Source organism: Bos indicus, chromosome 19 (genome assembly GCF_029378745.1).
Source record: "Bos indicus isolate NIAB-ARS_2022 breed Sahiwal x Tharparkar chromosome 19, NIAB-ARS_B.indTharparkar_mat_pri_1.0, whole genome shotgun sequence".
Lineage (NCBI taxonomy): Eukaryota > Metazoa > Chordata > Mammalia > Artiodactyla > Bovidae > Bos > Bos indicus.
Window position 1 is genome coordinate 35,757,305 of NC_091778.1, and position 22,394 is coordinate 35,779,698.

At 58.2% G+C, this 22,394-nt stretch overlaps 2 protein-coding genes across 14 annotated transcripts in view; one reads left to right on the forward strand and one right to left on the reverse strand.

Moving 5' to 3' along the window:
- Positions 1–213: 213 nt before the first annotated feature.
- DRC3 (dynein regulatory complex subunit 3) lies at positions 214–20,074 on the reverse strand. 4 transcript variants are annotated; one of them, XM_019982155.2, is made up of 13 exons: positions 19,821–20,069; positions 16,233–16,394; positions 15,350–15,466; positions 13,736–13,902; positions 10,731–10,877; positions 9,208–9,327; positions 8,568–8,680; positions 7,444–7,618; positions 4,980–5,111; positions 2,774–2,844; positions 1,484–1,607; positions 503–634; positions 214–379 (listed from the first exon to the last, which is right to left on the reverse strand). In XM_019982155.2, exons 1-13 carry the CDS (start codon positions 19,879–19,881, stop codon positions 266–268), a joined length of 1,635 nt encoding a protein of 544 aa, XP_019837714.1. In that variant the 5' UTR covers positions 19,882–20,069; the 3' UTR covers positions 214–265. The 4 variants fall into 4 exon arrangements, with proteins under 4 accessions (XP_019837714.1, XP_019837715.2, XP_070629287.1 ...); XM_070773186.1 differs by lacking the exons at positions 214–379; positions 503–634; positions 1,484–1,607 and adding an exon at positions 19,378–19,492 and having other exon boundaries at positions 2,476–2,844; positions 16,233–16,390; positions 19,821–20,071; XM_070773185.1 differs by lacking the exons at positions 214–379; positions 503–634; positions 1,484–1,607 and adding an exon at positions 19,382–19,492 and having other exon boundaries at positions 2,485–2,844; positions 19,821–20,070.
- Positions 20,075–20,534: 460 nt separating this feature from the next.
- The window catches only part of TOM1L2 (target of myb1 like 2 membrane trafficking protein), a 71,520-nt gene continuing 69,660 nt past the window's right edge, over positions 20,535–22,394 (forward strand). For all 10 annotated transcript variants that reach the window (XM_070773192.1, XM_070773194.1, XM_070773195.1 and 7 more), the window contains exon 1: positions 20,535–20,689. In XM_070773192.1, coding sequence (XP_070629293.1) covers positions 20,638–20,689 — 52 coding nt within the window. In that variant the 5' untranslated portion in view covers positions 20,535–20,637. The remainder of the gene's footprint in view (positions 20,690–22,394) is intronic.

Here is a 22,394-nt window from a genome sequence, read left to right on the forward strand (position 1 = left end):
CTTGGAGGAGGTGCTTGTCACCTCCCCACCTCACGGGTAACACCAGCTGCGCTCTCAGCTCCAGAGGGTCCTAGGGTCCTCATGGCCTCCACCTTGGAAAGCCGGCTGGGCCCCTGAGGAAGGGTCTGCCCGGGACAAGAAGGGGCAGCCAAGAACCTAGGAGCCACTCTAAGCAGTCACCAGCTGCTCAGATGCAGACACAAAGAGGATGGAGAAAGCTGACAGGAATGTTTTATTTCTCTACCTGTAGTGGGGGAGGGCAGCCCTAGTCTAGGAGGTCCCCACACTCCAGGCTGTCCAGCTCGCTCTGCACGTGGTCGACGTACTGGTTGATCTCCTTCACACGTTTTCGGTTCCTCATGATCTCATCCTTGTGAATCTGAGGGCAAGGTGGATCTTGAGCCTGTCTGCCTGAGTCTGCCCCGTCTCCACCCACGTGTGGCTCCACCCCTGGTCTCCAGGGCGAGGTCCTGCCACCTGCCCTTGCCACACATCTGCTCACCTTGTCCAGCAGGTGTGTGCACCAGGAGTTGACCCTGGTCACCAGCTCATCCTCGCGATTGTCAATCTTTAGGAGGTGGATGTCATGCGAGGCCCCAACTGCGTTAACTATCGTGTCTTTGTCAACGAAGAGCTGGGAAGGAAAGAGTGGGTGAAGGGCCTGGATCCACCCTGAGCGCAGAGCTGCTGAGCCGGTGGGGAGAGGGGCTGAGGTCTCTGGGGGTGGAGGCGGAGCCTGCTCTGTGTCCCTACTTTCTTGCTGTTGGCCCAGCAGTGCCAGTGACAGGGCAAGGGCCCCCGGGCAGCAGGGCAGTCCCCGTGGGGAGCGTGCCCTTCCCCCAAAGAAGATAGGACCAGCCCTGTGACTTCACCAAGGTTCTCAAGTCCAACTTGCCTGAAACCTGCCATCAGGTGGGAAATGTGAGGCCAGCCAGGGGTCTCGGGGCTGCTCTGAGGACAGAAGGTGCCATACGCCAATGGGTCTCTGCAGCTCTCATGTCAACCCAGTAGGCCTGGGCTCCTGCCTTCATGTTCCCACCCGGTTCCCCACTGTGGATGACACTGTGGGTCGGTCCCCCGCACCCCCACCCCAGGCCTGGCTGGAGGTCCCCGGAGCGGCCAGACAGAACCCCGCAGTGCTTCTCCAGTAACTAGAGGGAATCTCAGACCTTAACCTCCTTTGTAGTCACTGCGTCTTAGAAAGTGCCAGAACCCCCACTTTGGGAAAGCAGGCTGTCCCAAACCCAAAAGGTTTCAACCAACCTGTCAGTTGAAACCACTTAGTGGTCAGGAGCTCCTCTTTAGTGGGGCCGCTCTGAGTGCTTTACTTGTTAGCCTGTCACCTGCCTATCTCCTCTTCTGCAGGTGCGAAATTAACGCTCCCAGAGGGGTTCAAGCTTTCCGGGGGGCGGGCCCCACGATGCCACCGCCCACCGGGCTCGGGCTCCGCCCACTGGGCTCTAGCCCCGCCCCCCGCAATCACCGAGCGCACGTCGTCCGGCAGGTCCTCGTCCATCTCGCCCTTGACTATCTTCTCCAGGATGTTGATGGCGATCTCCAGGAGCTTCTCGTGGTGGTGGTTCTCCAGGTCCCGGCACTGCGCCATCGTGCAGCCGGAGTTAAGCCAAGGCCGGGCCAAGCAGGCTGGAGCACCCTCCCCTGCACTGGCCCAGCTTGTCCTCCCCTTACGGGCCCTCCAAGCCCTCCGGCTCCCTCCACACCCCTTGGGGTCCCTTCTGGTTCCCTCCCCCACAGCCCTTTGTCCCCGCTGCTTGCAGCTCTCACTCTCCGTTGTATCCTAAAGGCCTCCTCTCAGAATCACTTCTCCCCATCCTCTTCTGCCCCCTGAGCCGGAAAAGTCCTCCCCATCTCTCCAGCTGATCCCTCTGGTCCACCCTCTGGTCCTCACTTAGTGGACTCTCCCTCAGGGAGGGTCCCGACCTCCGCTCAGCTGCTGCCATCTCTCTGACAGCAGGATTGGGGTCAGGAGGACAGGGGTGAACTTCAGGGCCCTGAGTTCAGGTGACAAAAGGCCGGGCATGCCCCACATGTCAGCCCCTAACCTGACATTGATCTGCTTACAGATGACTTGTCAGTGGCATCAGCATAGAGGTTGCCTACCCCTGGGCCCAGCACCTGCAGCATGGGCTGGTCCGGGGGGAGGATTCTGGGGTGTGGTCTCCAGGTGAGGTCACTCCTGAGAGAACAGATGGCCAGGACTCGTGCTGCAGGCAGCAGCCTGTGGAGCAACCCGCTATCTGGATTTCTGCTCTAACAAGGCGCCTTTGTGCTGGGGGTCAGGAAACACTCCTTAAACGTTCCAGAGGGTTGGCAAACCTCCACCTCTTGAAGGTGGGCTTCCTTCCTCGGTGAGAATGGGAGGTTTTACAACCCCAGTTTCAAAGGTGGAGATGCCCATTAAGCAGGGTCCTGTTTAATCTCACCTTGGTGGAGATACAGATCTTCCTGTAAGTCAAACGGGGCATAGGCAGTTCTGGTAAAAGTGAAGTCTGATTATAAAGTGCTGGCTTTTTACTCTCTGCCAGTGTGTCTAGGGCTCTGGTGGAGGGAGTAGGCATGGGAACCCACAGGGGGCCACCTGGAAGAGACCCCACTTATTTTCATCTTTCGTAAGCAGTGCAGAAGCTCTACCCTCTGTGTCTTTGGTTTAGAATGTGGGCGCCTCCCCGTGGGTCTGGTGGTGGGCACCATGTTGCGGGCAGAAGCCCCTGGCCCACAGTGCCTCCCTGGAGGGTCCTCAAGGAAAGGATATAGGCTCTGGACGTTCTCCACAAAGAGTCCCACCAGGTCGATGATGTTCCTTTCAAACATGTTTATAGTCTCCTGGAAATGATAAAGAACACGTTGTGTTTAGACGTGAACTCTGCACAGACTTGGACACGACTGAAGCGACTTAGCAGCAGCAGCAGCAGCCGCTGACTTCACGCCAGAGCCACAGTGCTGCTTACGGCTTACCGGGTCGTGACCCAAGACCTTGAAACCGCCTGGCCTCACAGGGGGTGGTGACCACCTTCCCTCAGCTGTCACCCTTCAGCCTGTTCTCTCGCTCACCCCTCAGTCTCAGGGCTTTAGTGGGTGCCTTCTCCAGGCCTTAGCCTGTGCTGTCTCTCTGCTCGCCCCCCACCCCTCCTCAAGTATGCACACACAGAACTCTCCCCCTCCCTGGGGCTTCCCAATGGCGTCTGGACCCATGGACTGTAGGCCATCAGGCCCTTCTGTCCATGAAATTCTCCAGGCAAGAATACTAGAATGGGTTGTCATTTCCTTCTCCAGGAGAGTCTTCCCCACCTAGGGATCAAACCTGAGTTTCCTGCATTTTAGGCAAATTCTTTACTGTCTGAGCCACCAGGGAAGCCCCCTGCCTCCATCACCTCCGCAGAAACAAAATGAAGGAGTCGCTAGGAGCTAGGCTGCCTGCCAGCTCCACCACTGTCTGCAACTCAGGGAAAGTCATTAACTTCCCTGGGCCTCAGCTTCCTCTTCTGTGAAATGGATTTCTTCCACATAGGTTGTGGTGAAGCAGGAATGGATTTCTTCACACAAAGTACTTTGGGAGGTGCCTGGCAGAGAGGAGATCCTTGGGAGTGCCAGCTGCTCCCTAGGCCTCTTGCTTTCAAGGCTCCCACCTTTCTCCGTGAGGGTGGCCCTGCACAGCTGCATCCAGTGCTCGTCAAGGCACCGGCCTCACCCAGGTGCCACGGGGAGGGCTGCTGCCCCTGACTCGCAGGGTGGTCACTCCCCTGACCTGCCCTAGACTCCAGGGGCCGCAGGGTGGGCTGAGAGCACGGGGAGGGCAGGTTGAGTCTGAGGACTGCGGAAGCCGAGCTAAATATACATCTTTGAAATGTGTGTTAACACTCTTGTAATAAATGAAAATAGAGTCATTGATGAGACCTAAAGGAAACCAACCCTGAATACTCATAGGAAGGACTGATGCTGAAGCTGAAGCTTTGGCCACCTGATGTGAAGGGCCGACTCTTTGGAAAAGACCTTGTTGCTGGAAAAGATTGAGGTCAGGAGGAGAAGCGGGCGAGAAGAGGATGAGATGGTTGGATGGCATCACTGACTCAGTGCACATGAGTTTGAGCAAACTCCGGGAGATAGTGGAGGACAGAGGAGCCTGGCAGGCTGCTGTCTATGGGGTTGCAAAGATTTGAACACAACTTAGCGACTGAACAACAGCACCGAAAAGCAAGGGCTCTACTGATTGCTTTTTGGCCATTAGTAAGACAAGCACAAGTCCTGGAGGACTGGGGGGTGATAGAAAGGGGACTCCCTGCTTGGGAAGGTTGGGAGCTACTGCCTGAGCCCTGGTGCCAGCGGGCCGTTTTCAGCGGTGCCAGAGCCCCCATGGGGAGCAAGCTCTTCTCTGAGACACGGCAGGAACCTCTCCCAGTCTGGTGGGTCACTGTCTCTGCCCAGCCCGTTCTGTTCATCACTGTGCTCAGGGCCCAGCCTTGGCTGCTTGGCTGCCTGCTGAATGCACAGGTCAGTCTGGCTGCCCCAGATCAGGCAGCAGCGCTGTTAGGCTCCTTGCTCTGCCCTGAGATACGGTAACTACAAGTGGCAGTGCTGGCAGCCTTGGCTCCATCCCAGATCTCCAGAGCAGGGGTGGGGTGGGTGGAAAGTGGGGGTCCACTTTGTTTTTTGACAGCTCTGTGGGTCTAAGCAAAGACTCTCCCTGCCGGGGCTCCAGGCTCTTCCTGGGTCAGGCACTCCCTCCAAAGAGACGAGCTCAATTCTTGTGCTGCACAAGGACCACTGGGCATCTCAGTGACTGGAAAGTGCTGGAGGCACAGAAAGCTCTCGTGTGGGCCGCCGATTCGTACCGGAGGGTTCTGGCCCCCAGGAGGTGTGGCCTTGGCGGGTTCTTTCACTGCAGCCGTGGCTCACCCTCACAGCCACACCGGGCCCTTTGTCCGATTCCTGCATTGGAGCTGCACCCAGGCCCACCTCACCTCCAGCTGCTCCACCAGCTGCATCTCCAGCGTCATGAGCACGTTGAACAGCTCCGTGATGTCCTCGCTGTACTCCACTATCTTTGTCTCTATGCTACTCAGTTCACTCTCCTCTCGGATGGCATTTAAACTCTGCAAACAAAACTGTGCTTTAGGCAGAAATCTACGATGAAGTGTAATTCCTGAAATGACAGGCGATGGTTTGGTTTTGTGGGTCGGAACCTGGATTCTGGGGTTGGCCCACATTCAAGTGTCAGGTCCACCCCCTCCATGCAGGATGGAGGTAGTCAGAGCAGAGGCTCCACCAGCCAGGGACTTATTGGAGGTGGAGGGGACAATAGCTTCAGAGTCACGTGGACCTGAATCAGGACCAGGCTGGGTCACTGTGTGACCTCAAGTAACTCCCATCTCCTTGGGTGCAGGGGCAGAGAGCCTGAGCATCACAAAGCCAGGGGATGGGGTGGCATCTCTGAGGTCTTGGCTCAGTGGGGCTCTGATCAGGGAGGGGTCCACGACCAGCGGGGCAGTGAAGAGGGTTATCACACAAGGTTGGACCCCCACAGTGCCCCGTGAGCACACAGCTGCCAGCGGTAAGCAGACACAGGTCTGTCTGTGAAAAGAGGTGCTAGTGGGCTGGACAGCATGGGTAGTCGGAGCCGCACCCAGTACCAGCCGTTCACTAATGAAGGGCCTGGGGGTTCGGCTGCTGGATGCAATGTCAGTGGAGTGACCCAGCAAGACTGGGGGTGAAGGGTGCTTGTGGTCATGGCCGCCCCATCTGGAGGAAGGTCAGGCTTCTTCCCAAGCTCAAGCCTGACATGAAAGCAAATCCTGACAGAGGGAAGATTAACATGTAAAATATAAAGCCATGAAAGTACCTCAAGAAAGAAATGGGGGGGGGGGCTTTAATAAATAATCTCAGAGTGGAGAAATCCTTTCTAGGTGTGACTGGAAGAAAATATTGATAATTTCTACTACACTATTTTTTAAAATTCTGAATGTCAGAAGTGCCATAGACATAATGGTAAGACAAATAGGAAACAGGAAAATATTTGCAACTCATTTCACTGACATGGGGCTAATTTCTCAATCTATAGAGTTGCTACAAAGTAATCTAAACAAACAAACAAAAAAGAGACAGAAATAAATCAAAAACCAAATGGGTGAGGGCATATTATAAGAACCTGGAAGAGAAGGCTCGGGTCAGCTGCCTAGTCGGAGGCGACATTTGAACATCGCCATGGTGGGGGCGTCAGCTCTCCCTGAAGACACGCCCCAGACCTGGGAGCTGGGTCAACCAGTGCGCCCGGGGCTCCAGGAGCACTGGCTGGAGGACGTCCAGACATCCCAAGCCCAGTGGCTACAGGGACCCAACGTGATGGGGATGGGGACTGGGAGACTCGGCTGGCCCAGGGGCAGCCGCCAGGGACGCTGGCAACCACAGTTCTGTGAAATCCTCCCGTTTTCAATGTCAGAAAAACGCTCAAAACAGTTTAAAACCCTCTTCAGGCCAAAGGCAATACATGTGTGAACAAACGAGCTCCTGCCCTGAGGTCTGAAGCTCTGGCTGAAGGTGTCTCTCATTAGTGGGAACCCTGGGAGGCCTGTCAGCCTGACCTATGTCACCAGGGGGGGTGGTTTTCCTCCTCTTTAAACTAAGTCCTTAACCAGCTTCTCACTCCTTTAACCTGGATGCTGTGGGGACTCACTGGCTTGCTGTGCCAGTGGTTTTTGGAGGAAAGCAAAGTCCATAGCTTTGGCTGCTGCTACTGCTGCTAAGTCGCTTCAGTAGTGTCTGACTCTGTGCGACCCCACAGACGGCAGCCCACCAGGCTTCCCGTCCCTGGGATTCTCCAGGCAAGAACACTGGAGTGGGTTGCCATTTCCTTCTCCAATGCATGAAAGTGAAAAGTGACAGTGAAGTCGCTCAGTCGTGTCCGACTCTTAGCAACCTCATGGACTGCAGCCTACCAGGCTCCTCCGTCCATGGGATTTTCCAGGCAAGAGTACTGGAGTGGGGTGCCACTGCCTTCTCCATAGCTTTGGAGCAGGTCAGTAATCCTGTCTGCAAAAGCAACGTTAACTGAAACCACTCTGCCGGGTACACACGGCCCTGCTTGCGGTGCGGCCCCTCTGCACAGTCTGTGGCTCACCCTGCTGTAGCCCCAGGAGAGGTGCCCAGAGCAGCGCTGACCCCTAGGAGAGGAGGGGGCCTGGCTTCCCAGGCTGGCACTCACGTGCAGTGGTCATCCTCTTTGTTGTGACCACCGGGGTAATGAAACCACCGAGGCAAAAAGTCATGGAGACCCCACTGTGAGCCTGGGATAGTGGAGGAGCTGCAGTGGGTGGGACAGGTAGAAGCCTGAGTTGGTGAACTGGTGAACAGGGACAATGACCAAGGAGGGACTGGGCCTCTGGCAGGTGGGGACCTGCAGCGGGAGGTGGGGAGGGGGATGGGACCCACCAGCAAGTGCTTTTCCTCGAACTTGGCAATCTTGAGCTTGCCCTGCTCCTGGTTTTCCTGGATGGCCTCCTGCACACACTCCATGAAGGTGTCTAGCTCTGCCTTCCGCTTCTCCTGCTGCTTCAGGCCGTACTCAAAAATGTTCAGACAGATGATGACAAACTTATCCTTGTAGGTGAACGACTGTTAAGGAAGCCTGCAGCTGCCCTGGAGGGTGGGCTGCCTGGGGGTAGCCTGCCTGGGGGGTGGGCTGCCTGGGGGTAGCCTGCCTGGGGGATGGACTGCCTGGGGGGTGGGTTGCCTGGGGGGTGGGCTGCTTGCAGTGGACTGCCTGGAGGGTGGACTGCCTGGAGGGTGGGCTGCCTGAGGCTGGACTGCCTGGGGGTTGACTGCCTGGGTGGGTGGGCTACTTGGGGGTAGCCTGCCTGGGGGTGGACTGCCTGGGGGGTGGGCTGCCTGGGGTGGACTGCCTGGAGGGTGGGCTGCCTGGGGGGTGGGCTGCCTGGGGGGTGGACTGCTTAGGGGGTGGACTGCCTGGGAGTGAGCTCCCTGGGGGGTGGGCTGCTTGGGGTAGACTGCCTGGGGGTGGGCTGCCTGGGGGTGGGCTGCCTGGGGAGTGGGCTGCCTGGGGGGCAGGGATCTGCCTGGTGGGTACAGCCAGGTCGGGGTGGCATGTGGGCCTGGAGGCAGAGCCACAGTTGGGATGGAGTATAAGGAGGTGATCGGGCGTCTCCACCCTCAGCCTGAGAATTCAGGGAGGGTCTTGGGTAGGTGGCTATGGTGACAAGTGCCCATCAGTCACATCCTCTGGGGGAAGGGATCAGGCCCAGCCTGCAGCCCCTAACCATGCAACACGTCTCCCTCTGCAAGCTTGACTTCCCCAGCTGCAAGCCGGGTTCTGGGACAGCACCCACCCCGCGGGTGGTGACACGGTTGTAAACACTGGGTGCAGAACACACAGCAGGACCCGGGAACAGCTAGGCTGCATCCCTGGCAACCTGGGCCCTGCCGACCAGACACCCCATGTGTTCTGACCTGGTCCTTGCTGCCCTGGGTGCACTGCCCTGGGGCCCAGAGGGGTAGGGGACTCCCCCTGGACTGGTGGCCGTGATCTGGAAGGATATGCCTCCAGGAGCTCGCCCACTCCGGGCAGGTGGGACAGCTTGCTGCCCTCTACGTCCTCAGCGTACATGCTGTCGAACAGGAAGGTGCCATTTAGCTGCTCCACGAAGGCTGCCTGTGGTCAGAGACACAGCGGGCTTCCTGGGCAGGACCCTGTGCTAGGCACTGGGGCCATGCGTGCCCAGCCCTTGGGAAGGCAGGCAGGGATGAGCAGGCGAAGGGCTGGGTGAGGCCAGAGCTACAGAGGCAGAAAACTGAAGGGTGCCCTCAGCTTGGTCCTGCTGAGCAGGGGCACCCTGGGAGAAATGAGCATTCCCGGGGAGCTGGCCAGTGGGCTTAAGGACCAGGGACTGCTCTGAAAAACCATTCGGCACAGAGTCCCCGGCCCTGGAGCTAGAGCAGGGCCTGGGGGCCGTGGGACAGAGTCGTGGGTGGGGCGACAGGTCAGCGTGACTGTCCTGACTGAGGCTCCAGCGGCCCAGAGACCCTGCGTACCAGCTGTTTTCAATCAAATGACAGGTTTTGGGGGCCTGGGTCCTGCCGACCTTCATGAACCTGCCGGAGACCGGGTGAGGTGGGGCGGGGCGGGGCGGGGCAGGAAGGGCGGGCGGAGCAGTGGGTCCCCGGCGGGCAGCCGTTCACCTTGTGCTCCTCCAGCTCCTCCCGCCGGGCCTGCTCGTCTTCTAGCCGCGCCTGCATCAGGTTCTCCCGGTGCTTCAGCTCGTCGATGCTGTACTGGTGCTTCATCTCCGCCAACTCTTTCTGTAGGAGAAGCGGGAAGGGGCATCGTTACCCTGGGACCAGGGGTCCCTCGGAGCCGCTGGCCTCCCCGCATGGGCGGGGCCTGGACAGGAGTGGCTTGTCTTCCCTCCCCCACCCTTCCCAAGTATTCTGAGCCTCGGGTAAATCAGTGTGGGAGCCGCAAGGGCAGGCTGAGCGAGGATGTGGGCCGTCTCCGGGGTGGAGGCCCCCTGCAGACCCGCTGGCTCCCACACCTTCCCCAGCTGGGCTCTGGCCCAGTTTTAGGGATGCACAAGGGGAGAGCTGCAGTGGGGGGTGCGAGCCACAGGCCTGGGCACAACACTCTCAGCTTATTCTCAGCATTTGAGCCCCCGTTGCCCTTCAAAGTATTGCCTAAATGCAAAAAATAAGACTTGACAGTCTTGAAATTAAAATTTTCACAGTCCTGTCCTGTTCCTGGACAAGAGAAGGGCGTGGTTGGGGAAGGAGGGGCAACTCTCTGACCCCCCTGGTATCTGTGGACCCCCAGTCTCTGTGGATCCCCACTGGTCTCTGTGGACCCCCCTAGAAAGGTTCCTGCGAGCAGAGAGCTCCACACTTGGAAGGCGGCGCAGCAGCCAGGCCAGCAGGGTCAGCACAGAGACCCGGGGACCAGCCAGCTCTCCCCGTGCCCCCACATCACCTCAGGGCCTCCCCCAACCCCAGACACAGGCTCCTTCCTCCCAGGAAAGGCAGCAGCTTCTGATGGGGGGATGGCAAGTCCCCCACCTCCTCATACCCTGCTTTCATCCCATCCTGCTGCCAGAGGCCTCCCGTCGGGCGGGGTTTTTTTCCCCTGGGGGCAAAGCACCCACAAACTGGTCACACGGCAAAGGGTAAAAAGCTCCCAGCAAGGGTGTAGGACAGAGGCAGGGGTGGCCTGGCCAGGCAGTGGACGGCGGGGGCAGGGGCTTCCTCATGGGGTGAGGCTCCCGCAGGCCTGAGACCCTGGCTCTGCTGCAGACCAGTTGGGCCCAGCTCTCCGATGGCCCCCTCGGCCGTGGGGTCCTGGGGGCATCTCTCTGGGGTCAGCGAGGTTGGCACTTTGGAGTGCTACCATGACCTTTCAGTGTCACTCCTGGGGTCGCCTATTGTGGGGGTGAGTCCTGACTCTGCCCAGAGCTGCTGAGCCCACTGAGGGCCGACTCTCACTTAGTCTCCCAGACTTGTTCACAGAGAAGCAAATAGAGCAGGACGGCAGCGCGGAGGCGGGAGGAGGCCCAGGACAGGGCCCGGCCAAGAACGTTCACCACAGTGACTGGGGCCGTTAGGGTCAGGAGCCTCCAGGAGGGGCCGCTTTCCTCTCCTCCCGTGGACGTGGCCCTCCCCAGATGCCCAGAGCCTGGACGCTGACCCGCGGAGCCCATGTCGAAGGAAGACTCTACCATGTGGTCGTCGAGGCGCCGGAAGTCCAGGTACACAAGGTCGGGGAGGTAGGCGCAGATGAACATCTTGTAGTCCTCATCCTCGGCCACCGGGTTCCCGGACAGGCTGAGCGTGCGCAGGGCCTTGAACCGCCGCAGGTAGATGATCTGAGGGGAGAGCGGGCCTGTCTCCTTTCTCTTCCCTCTGCCCACGCTGGGAAGCCACAAGGAGGAGCCGCGGTCTTTGCCAGGGGTCCCACGCTCTGGGGGCCCAGTCTCCTCGTCTGTGAAGGGGCCGCAGGGGTGTCACACGCAGGTGTTGAGGGGACCCAACGCCGCAAGGAGCACCAAGAAGAGGGCTGGCACCCGCTCCCCAAGCGCCCGCTGTCCCTCCGCCCTCCGCTCTCAGCACAGGCGCCCTTTCCACCCGTCAAATGCTCTGAAAGGCTCTGTGCCCTGAAATTCAGCAGAACCTGGATCTACTGGGTGGCAGCTTGTGGGACCACCACTAACAACCATTTAATTTTCCTGTTGTTAGTAACGGGGGACATTCAGCAAGACCACCAGCCCCCTCATCGGACAGCATCTCCTCCCCTGTGCTAAAGACAGAAGAGAAACCTGCTTCTCTTCCTTCCTGAAGGGATTCCCTTGTCAGTTGTTTATTCGTTCAACAAACATCACGGAGCACCTGCCAGCCTGGGGACACAATGGGAACAGAGCCTTCAGAGCAGGAGCTGACACTCTAAGGGCAGGGGACAGGAATGCTTCAAAAGTCAGCCGAAGGACTTCCCTAGTAGCACTGCAGATAAGAATCTGCCTGCCGATGTAGGGGACACAGATTCCATCCCTGGCCCCGGAAGATCCCGCCGAGCAGCTGAGCCCCCGTGCACCAAGGCCACTGGGCCCACGCGCCTAGATCCGTGCTCTGCAACAAGAGAAGCCACGAGCACGCCGCATCTGGAGGGTGGGCCCGCCTCCTCCGTCTGCGCAACTGGAGGAAGCCTGAGGAAAGCAGTAAAGACCCAGAACAGCCAAAAATAAATGTTTTTTAAAAGTCAGAGTCATTGCTGTTGGTCATAAGTACTTGAAGAACTCGAGGGGGACAGGTAGGGAGGGAGCCTTAGGGACAATGATGGGGGTGGGGTTCCATTAGGATTTGAGCCTCTGAACTCTGAGGAAGCAGCGGGAAGAGCAGTGGCGAGTGTACTCCCAGAAGCAGCACAAGGGAAGGCTGTGCTGTGGGAAAGAGCGTGGCCGGTGCCAGGAAGCAGGGAGGGGCTGGGAGGTCTGAGATGATACTGAGAACAAGGCCAGCGCTGATTCACCCGAGACCTGATGGGCGGCGGTCAGGAGTTTGAAAGCTGTCTTAGGGAAATGGGAGCTGTTGGAGTTTTCAGGGTATGTGGGGTGGGGCAGGGGGTCAGGACCTGATTTCATTTTAAGGGCTCTCCCAGTGAGATTCCAGTTTTCGTCTTTGGGATCATCAAAGCAAGAAAGGTCTGGGAGCAAAGTGTGCTGTGGGTGGTTAGAGGGACAGGACTTCTCGTCATTGCTGCTGGGTCTGTAAGTGGTTCCACTTCTATAGGTGGCCACGCAGCAAGACCCATCACAATGAGAAAATGCCCTCAGACCCAGCAACTCCACCTGGAGCAATTCATCTCCCACAGGGGCTCATCCAGGTACACAGTCAGCCCCGATTAAAGACATCCCCAACAGCCTGTGTGTGACAGCGTGAGGTCGGAGAACACCTCAGCGTCCACCTATGGGGGCTGGAGAACTCCATCCTGCATAATCTAGGCAATGGAATGGCCTGTGGTGTAGAGGGCACCAATGACTTGGGTTGGGGGGGACGACCCAAGGCAGGCTCTGGAGAGTAGCTGGACAGGTGTGACAATCGTGTGAAACATTTCGACAGTAAGATGTCCAGAAAGACACATGTGTGATTTAGGAGCAGCTGTGGCCTCTGGCAGGGGACACGGGCTGAGGTCAGGAGCGAAGGGCTCTGCTGTGCATGCCCTGAGTTCTGCTGAGTCAGCCACTTGTTTTTAATTCAATGAACAAAATGAAAACAAGCCTAATAAATACATAACAGGAAAGTCTATAATCAGATGTAAGAAACTCAGGGCAGGTAAGGACTGAAACCAGAGATGCTCTGGGCTTGTCGGCCATGAAGCCAGCGCCCCCTGCCTGTCTCTCTGGGGACCAGCTGCACCTGCTTCTCCTGTCTTCATGGGGTGGGGGGTGCGTGCCTGGCACCCAGCATGCCTTGGGGAAATGGGGACAAAAGAACAGCCCAAGCCAGGGAGGGAGGGGGGTGTTCACAGCAGGGTGGGGCACGGCCTGAGTCGGTGTCCCCTCCCTGCCCAGGCCTGGATCTGCTCAGGGTCAGGGCCAGTGTCTGAGGATGACAAGTCAGAGGCAGTCCACTCACATACAGGCTCCCAGGTGCTGGACCTACCCAGGCAGCAGCAGCTCTAAGCACTCAGAAAGGTTCCCACAAGCACGATCTAGGGCTGTTTGGGGTTTACCCTTAACTGAAAATTCCTGAATAAGCACCATTTCCTCCATAGCCCCTCTGTGCCGCAGCTGCCCTACATGGACAGACTTGACCCTCACGATGGCCTGTGGGGTGGAGTGCTGTCTGTCCTCAGGAACAGATGGGCACTGAGCCCTGGATGCTGAATTCCCGGCCCAGGGCCTCCCCCCGCCGGTCCGTTGCTCTAGCTGCTCTGCCTGGGGCACTGCCCTGTAGCCTCTGCCAGCCCTGCCAGCAACCTGAGGCTGCTGTTGGTCTCTGTCCCCATTGGGCACAGGCCAGATGCCCCACGGGCAAGAGGGCCCCCCTCAGCAATGTCTGCTGAGTGAGTGGGGGTGGGGCACACACACACCCACATGCAGGCCCCCATGGGCTAAGCTGGTATTTGAATGTCCTTGAATCCAGATTTCCAGCTTTTCTAGGATGGGGTGGGGGGCGGTGGGGAGCTCCCCCCATGGTCCCCCCCACCCCTACCAGCGCCCATGCTCACGTTCATCATGTTCCCGATATGGTTGTTGCCCAGCGACAACACCTGCAGCTTGACCAGCGCATCCAGTGAGTCGATCTTGCTGATGCGGTTGTTGAACAGGCTCAGATCCTCCAGGTTGACCAGCGTGTCCAGACCCTCGATGGCCTCGATGTTGTTGAAAGACAGGTCTGGAGGATGGGCCTGGCTTAGGGGGACTTTCCTGGAGCTGACCCCCCACCTCGGCTCTACTGTCTCCTTCCCGGTCACAGAGGCAGGCAAAGGCTCCCATCTGTGCGGCCCGCGATCTGGGATGGAAACTCACTGGGGTGGGGTCAGCACATCTCGGGGAGTGGGAAACCCTTGAGGCCAGGCCGCCCCACACTCCAGGCCCAACCCCAGCTGACCTGAGGACTCTCTCTACTCCAGGTTTCTCATCTTTGGGAATCAAACTGCTTTTTGCCACTGCAGTGTTGGGGTTTGAGGGGGTTGTGGCTGCAACACTATCTTGGAACACGGATGGCCCCAAGGCCCAAAGTGGGAACTTTTCACGAGCTTTCAGCTAAAGCCCTCGTGTTTAAGGGGCTCCAGAAGTCATTTAGCCTCCCCGGCCCCTCAGGGGATGCTGTCCTGGGACACTACCGCCCCGTGCTTTTCCTTGTTTCACCCTCACAAGCAGAGGTGTCATCACCAAGTCTTCAGGATGAGGGAGCCAAGATTCAAGGGTGCCAGGTGCCCAAGGTCAACAACACATAAGGAAAGTGAGGTGCAGGAGCTGAGCTCACATATCCAGAATGTGTTAGCAGCTCGGCAGAGTGGGGCCTGACTGGGTTCCCCTACTTCCTTTCCTGCCAGGCTCTGTTCTTTGCAGACAAGCTGGTAGATGTTTAACAAAGGGGTGGCGGGGGGGCAGCTAGGATTTGTAGCACCTGCAGATTGCTGTGGTGTAAATACTCCTACTGCCAGTGTCAGGCTACCAACAGGGCATCCCTGAGTGTAGAGTTGGGACAAGATGTGGGCAGCAGGACTAGCCGGCTCCAGCTTACCCTCAGCACTGTGACAGCAGACTGGCCACCAGCAGGGCCTATGCATGTGGAGGGGGGCCGGGCTGTGGGTCCAGAAGGGGCTGTGGGTACAGGCAGGGGCCATGGGTGCAGTCAGGGGGCCATGGGTACAGGCGAGGGGGTGCTGTGGCTTTAGGGCAGGGCTGTGGGTACGGGGGGGTGCTGTGGGTACAGTCAGGAGCCATGGGTGCAGGCAGGGGGCTGTGGGTACAGGCGGGGGTGGGCCGTGGGTGCAATAGGGGGATGTGGGTACAGGGGGGCCGTGAGTATGGCAGGGCTGTAGGTACAGGTGGGGGCCATGGTTGCAGGCAGGGGGCCATGGGTGCAGGCAGAGGGCTGTGGGTGCAGGTAGGGGGTGGCTATGGATTCGGGGGGGCTGTGGGTGCACTGAACCATCAAACACCCTCTCCTCACCCCACACCCCTGCATCCCAGGGCCCAGTTCCTCCCAGCTGTGGCTGTATCCCTGGGTGACCATCACTGGACAGAGGCTTTCCTGCTTCCAGCAGATAGAGCACCTGCTGGAGGGGACCAGCACTGGGCCAGCAGGGAAGTGGGGCTGCGTGGGGCCTCACCCAGCCAGACCAAGCGCGTGAGGTTCTCCAGGCCCTCGATCTTCTCAATGATGTTGTTGTCCAGCTGCAGCTTCTGAAGGCTCTCAAACTGCCAGAGGTTGTCGATGCGGAGGATGTCTGAAACAATGGAGGGCGCGCCCAGGTGGGTGTCAGGATTTAGTACCAGTGTCATGGGGGCTGGATGACAGATGCTGACTGTGGGAGAGGCCCCAGAAGCCCCGTTGCCTTCCCTGGGGTGCCAGGGACCCTGGAAGTGTGGGCCCAGCTCTGCGGAACTCAGAGTCCCTGTTAGTGCTGGTGCTGGGGCCACTGCGGGCCACACTGCAAGATGGAGGCAGGTGGGCCCTCCAGGGCAAGGACTCACACAGCTCCCCCTCGAAATGCCTGGGCTTGGTCAGAGGGCACAGCAGGGCCCCCCGGGGTGACAAAGGGAATCAAGGCTACAGGGATGGCCAGTTGAGCATTTTGGGGGGTGCTCTGGCCACAAGGACCCTGCATGTCTCTACCTAGAATTGCACGCTGTGTGTCTGCCCAAAGATGGGGGCCCATAAGGGGCAGAGAAATGGCCCCCGAATGTCCATATACTATGAGGGGAGGAACTGCCCACACAGAGGTGGGCTCCTCACATCACTGATCCTGAGTCCTCTGAAGACCAGCTCCCTGTCATGCGGCTGACTGCCCCCTTGTTCCTGAGGCAAGCAGACCCTCTGTCACAGCCACCAAGAGTGCCACCCTCACTCGATATCAAGTCTAAAACCACGCATGCTGGTCTTGTGCCTTTCAACCCAGGTGGCCCAAATACAACCAAGGCCCATAGACTGTGGACCGTGTATGGAACTGGCTGCCCGCGCCCACCCTGCCCGGCCCCGCCCAGGACACGCACTCTGGAAGTCCAACTGCAGGGACACGACGTCCTTGAAGAGAATGCCCTCCTGCTTGGCCAGCTGCCCGGCCTCCTCTCGTGGGCCCTGCTCCCCTACGGCCAACTTGAGCATGTCATCGTCCATCACTCTGGGCTCCATGTCGTACAGCCGGTTCATCCTTCCTGGAAAACACCCAACACCCTGGCTGAGGCCGCCTCTCCTGCCTCCCTTTGAGGGCGGGGTCTGGCCAGTATCCTTTCACTGCATCATGGAGTAATGTTGCGGCCATGACGCTCTGAAGGCAGGCCCCTCCCACTCTTGGCTGCTAAACATGGGCCTCCCCAGACCCCCACTGGCCTGGTGCCCACCAACAGTGGCGCACCCCTTGTCTCCACAACCAGGCTGTGACCCTTACCCTGGCCCCAATATCCATACTGATCCCTTTAGCCTCTGGAGCTCAGCTGCCTGCAAAGCCGTCGCCATCTTGGGCCTCTGGCTTTCTGTGCCCACCCTTGTTGTGTTTCTCGGCACCAAGCACTGATCACAGTCCTTGGTGGCCCCAGCCAGGCCCGCCAGGCCCGGCCCCCCTTCCCTGAGAGCCTCACCCTCTGAAGGTGGCCATATCTGTAAGCATCCCCAACCACAGGTGCCCAGGGTGTAGCCACTGGTACACACAGACTCAAGCTGGCTGTTCGTGACCCTCCCCAGAGAGATGTGAACTAGGGCCACAGGACAAAGCACCCGTCAGCGCTGGCTACTTGAGCTGGGAAGGCACTGGGAGCTAAGGGCTGGTCAGGGACATGGTGAGTGAGAGAGTAACAGGGCCTGTGGAAGATGGACAGACAGAAGCGAGAAGGGAACTTGATCCAGGAAAAAAGATAAAAGGACAGGCAGAGGCTGCCTTCCCCTCGCTGACTTCCCAGCCCCTCCTTCTCCAACCCCGGGCCCCTGGACCTCTGACCCCAGGCCCCTAGACAGGGCACTGACTTCACGAGTTAAATCCTCATTTCCCTAAACTAACCCAGGAGGTATCTGTTGCTACTGGTCCAAAGGGATTCGGCTGAGGCACAGCGGGGTGGGTCACAGACGAACCCACACTGCTGTTCTTGGTTGGACAGAGCCATGGTCCTGGGCAGCTTGACCTCAGTCCATGATTACCAGCCCTCCTAGCACACCCAGAAGGGCTGGACCCTGTGGGAGGGCACATGCTACTGGAAACGCCCTGATTCTGCCTCGGAATGCTCTGGACGTTCAGTCTTTCCCCTACTTTCCACCCCGTTCTCACCTGCCTGCTGGCTTCGCTTCCTACCTTGGCCTTTGCATGCCCACGCCAGGCCTCCCTGCCCCGCTGGTCCCTGATGATGCAGCCCCACAATCGCCTTTTTATTCCATCGAGCGCTGCTGGGGAGACTCCTGGTGTTGGGCAAAGTGGGGCAGGCCTGGCAATCCTGCACGGGGTCTCAGAGACCCCCTGCCTGGCTGCCTCTCCCCTACCCCGCCATGCAGCTTGTGCAGTTGTGCATCTTCTGTTTCTGGAGTGTCCACGAGCCTGGTCCCGGTGGCCCCAGAGCAGGAACAGCCTCCCTCTTCCTGCACCCACTTCTCCTCTGAGTCTCCCCTCTTCCTGGGTCCCTCCACACTCTCTCATCTCCTTCAACTGATTGACTCAACCCCTGAAAGACATTTCTAGTCCTCTACCTCTCTCTATCTCCCCATTCTATGGGGACAATTTTTCTAAAATTTCCCATAACTTGACACCAGCTTCTCTCTGGGGAAATTTTAATGTGCCGTATTTGGCAGATGCTACTTGAAAGTGTTTGTGCTTTTTTTTTTCCCCCACCTTTTTTCCTTTACAGACAAGTGCTGTGCTTTGGGAAATGATTCATACTCTGATTTCAAAACTTTGGCTGACTTCTCATCACTCCTGTCACACAAGGGCCTGGTCCCTGAGCCGGGTCGAGCCTGCTTCCAGTCAGGCCCAACAGTCATCACATGGTGTGGAACATCTGTGTTTGTTACATACACCAGAGCTGGATTCGCACCCTTGGGCAACTGACTTTGCTTTCCAAGCCTTCGACCTCCTATGTGTAAAAGATGGGTAACTCCTCCCTCCAATATTTGTTTAAGATCATTTATTTAGTCCACAAATGCGCAACGAACAGCAACTACATGCATGGATAAGACTCGGTTAGTGGGTTTAGGAGTATTGTGATTCATAGACCTCCTTACCTCTGTTTCAGACCCAACTCAGAGGATCATGAAGTGAAGTGAAGTGAAGTCGCTCAGTAGTGTCCGACTCTTTGCGACCCCATGGACTGCAGCCTCCCAGGCTCCTCCGTCCATGGGATTTTCCAGGCAAGAGTACTGGAGTGGGTTGCCATTTCCTTCTCCAGGGAATCTTCCCAATTCAGGGATTGAACCCGGGTCTCCTGCATTGCAGGCGGACACTTTACCCTCTAAGCCACCAGGGAAGCCCTACAAACCTTTAATTATAAATTATGACAAGTCTGTGAGTGTAGGGAACTATGAGAACATACTTGTGGGGACCTGGGCTGAGACCTGGAGGATGGGCAGGAGAGGAGGAGGAGGGGTCTTTAGGGTGAGGGTCCTGAGCTGGGAGAGGAGGAGGCAGGTTCCACCCGGATGCCCAGAGTGGCAAGGCCTCCAGGGGTGTTGTGATCATCCCAGGATCCCTAGGAAGCTCCAAGGCATGATGAGGATGTGACGTGATCAGAGTTTAATTTGGAGAAGCTCATTCTGGCTTGTTGCACTGAGAATGTCAAGAGTCAAGACATGACTGGGCTGCAGGTAAGAAGTGGGTTTGAGAGACCTCTAGGAACGTAGTTTATGTGAGGGACTGACTCTGCAGTTTTCAGGTAAGAAAACGGAAGCTGGTTAAGGAGGTCAAGTGACACCCAAGCTGACAGACACATCCTGTGCATGCGGAGGTAGGAGGTCAGAGATGCAGAGCTCAGGCTCTTAATCAGACTCAACTGCACCCCCATGCTGTGGGTCATTGTCACAGTTCACACTGTTTCTCATAACTGTTCCAGGTTTGCTCCAAACCAGGACAGTCCTCCCCCGGGGGGGGGTGGGGGGGTGGGGGCGGGTGGAGGGTGGGGGCGGTTTATCAGTACTTCCCCACCAGCCGGGGCTGCTGTTGACTTGCCTGACAGTAGTGTTGTTGTGGGTCGGGAGAACAGCCAAGAGCCTTACACCTCCTCACAGAGAACCAGATCCTGAATTGTCCAGCGAAACAAGGACTTGGCATCAACTGGACCTGGAAAATGGAGCCCCTATTGGCCGTGAATTGATAAGAGAAAACCACCCTCTTCTGAGTGCTCACCACGCTCTGGAGTAACGTTCATGATCAAATTACAGGTCTGGTCTGGGAGCCAGCAGAGAAGGGAGCCCTATTGGCCTGACTGTCCAGACGGGGAAACTGAGGCCTGGGAAGGGAGCTGCTGACGGGGCATCCACGTTCCAAGCCAAAACCCTTCACTAAGAGGAAGGCTAGCTCTAAGGAAAAGGAACAAGGTAGCGGCTGTTGAGAGGTCGGGCAGACGGTCAGTGATGTCCTCCTGAAAAGGGATCAGTGGGCCGGGTACCTCTCTCTGGCCCGGAGGCCGGGGGTGGGACCTTAAAGGTCTCGTTGGGGCCTGCGCCCATAGGAAACGCTTCCCGAGCTTCTCTCCCCACGAGGCCTGAAGGCCCTGACCGGCGTGGGGCGGCCCGCAGGCTCCTTCGTGAAAAGGTCAAGTCCTTCAGCAGCCTCTCGGCTCCGGGCTCTCAGCTTCTCTGGCACAGTCCGCCACCTGCTCGTGGTAGCGGAGCTGGGTTGCTAGGAGAACCAAGCGCCTCACTCCGTTGCTAGGGGGAAGTCAGGGAGTAGACATCCTGGGTGAAAGTTGACGGCCACGTGATCATATTTCTGGGCGGGGAATGTCACCCAGCACCAACCAGCCTTAGAGAAAACAAATGCTTGTCCAATCAGCACTCTCCCTGGGCGGGGACCTTACTAGCCCCGCCCTCCCCTGCCCTCTTTTTGAGTGAATGATTTGATTTTTGTCCAGTAACAGTAAGGATTCACTCGATTGACCAGTACATAAATGAATCAAAATACACAGACTCTCGTCGGGAGGCGGGCCAGGGGAGGTGACGGAAATTCCTGTGACTTAGCTAGCCACCCCGCCCAATCGGACGCTGCGGGGTGGGCGGGACTTCGCGGAGGGTGGTGTGGTTACCAATCGGAAGAGGGCAAGGCAGTTCTCGCCCAATAGGGACAGGCGGGGCGGGGCCAGCGGCGGGCACCGGCGTTCCAGAGGGTGGGGCGGGGGCAAGTGTCAGTCAGGCCCGGAGCGCGGCAGGGGACGCGGAGACCCGGCGGCTGACGCGCGCGGGCAGCTGTCGAGCCGTCCGCCCAAGATGGAGTTCCTCCTGGGGAACCCGTTCAGCACGCCGGTAGGGCAGTGCCTCGGTAAGGCCCCCCACCGCGGCGTCCCGAGGCCTGGGCGGTGCTCCGCGCGTTGCTGCGCGTTGGGGCCCAGCCCCGCGCCCCAGCCCGGCCGCCGCGGTCCCAGCGGGCTCCCTGTCCCGGGCCCGTCGGGCTGAGCCACTCTCAGCGGCGGGGAGCGGGGAGGCCGGCGCGCCCCTGGGAAGGTTGGCGGGGGCGGGGGCGGCCGCGGCCGTGCCGGTTGACGACCGGAGCCAGGGCCAGGTAGCCTTGCCGCCGACTCTCCCCGTGACCTTGTGCGAGTCGCTGCCCTGTCAGGTCTGAAGTTCCGTCTGTCAGAGGCGGCCCTCATGTCTCTGGAGCTACTATCTGCCTGGTGGCTGTCACTTCCCAGCGTCCTCAAGTCTGCCGACGCCGGCCTTCTGGGGGCAGGTGGAGAGGGGATTACTCGGGTGTGCAAACCCTCTGGGCGCTCCGGGCACCGGGATGACCAGCATCCCTGTGAGGAAGCCCGAGGTGGAGGTGAAGGACCACCAGAGGCCCTCCCGGTGAAATTTCCTGACTGACGAGCAACGTGCCTTTTCACCCAAGGCGGGAGCTCACGCCAGGCGTGATCCGTCAAGAATGTGGATTGGTTTGTTTTAAAACTGGGTTTCTCCTGGTTGGTGGAAAGACTGGTAAAACGCCTTCTATGAGCAGGGACCTTTGGCGTCCTTATGGGCCTGGCTGGATTAGGCTGGAGTGATTTCCCTATTTCCTGCTTTGTAAATTTCCAGCTTACTTTTCAGCCTTTAGTGGGCCTGTGAAATTATTGACGCCTCTCCCGTTGGCTGACTGGCACCTGGGAGCCTGCCTTTGCTCCCTGGTATAGGGTCTCTGATAAGGGGTGATGGACACTGGGCCCTGGAGGGTCTTTTCCCACCTTTTTGGAGGTTTCCACCTCCCTTTCTTCTTCCTCAGGTGCTCTTTCACGGCATCCGTATTCCAGAAACTCATTTCTGGTATTGAATTCCAGGCAGTTGTGGAAGGGAGCCAGTAAACTTGGGGGGATTTTTTTTCCCTTTTCTGTCTCCTTTATAATAGGACGCTCTGTTACTACCTTTGAGACACCAAGGTAGCTGATGAGGGATATAAGTTAAAGGAGATTTTAAAATATACAAACATAGAGGATGTACGGGTGGGTAGCAATGAAAAGAGCATGACATTTCTCTCAGGAGGACCTGGGGTGAATGTCACTTTGCCCATTTCAGCTGTGGGGCCCTGGAAAACGGTGCAGCCCTCCTGAGCTCCCCACCTCCTGAGGTGGGGGGCGGGGAGATTGACTTATTTCCACTTTGGAGAGGAGATGGGGGACCGCAGGCCCATCTGTGACCAGGCCCAAAGTCCACCGTCCCTTAGGACACTTGACCATGAAGAGAATGGGGCCCCTTCGTTGCCAGCCAGTGAGCCAGCAGGTGAGGCCTCGGGAATTTCGCAGCTCAGCTCAGATAAGTGATTAGAAGCCAGAATAGGTTCCAACATGTGTTCTGTGCTGTTGGGACAAAGTGTAAAAGTGACCCTCACGACATTTAGTGCTGTTCGTGTTCTTGAGAGGTATATGTGCCAGGGGTTGGTAGAAGGGAGGGAGACGCAGGAGTGAAGCCCCAGCAACAAAGCTGGCTAGTAGGAGCAGCAGGCTTACCTCACACGAAGCAATTTGACCACCGTGACTTTCTCCTGAAGCTGTTCT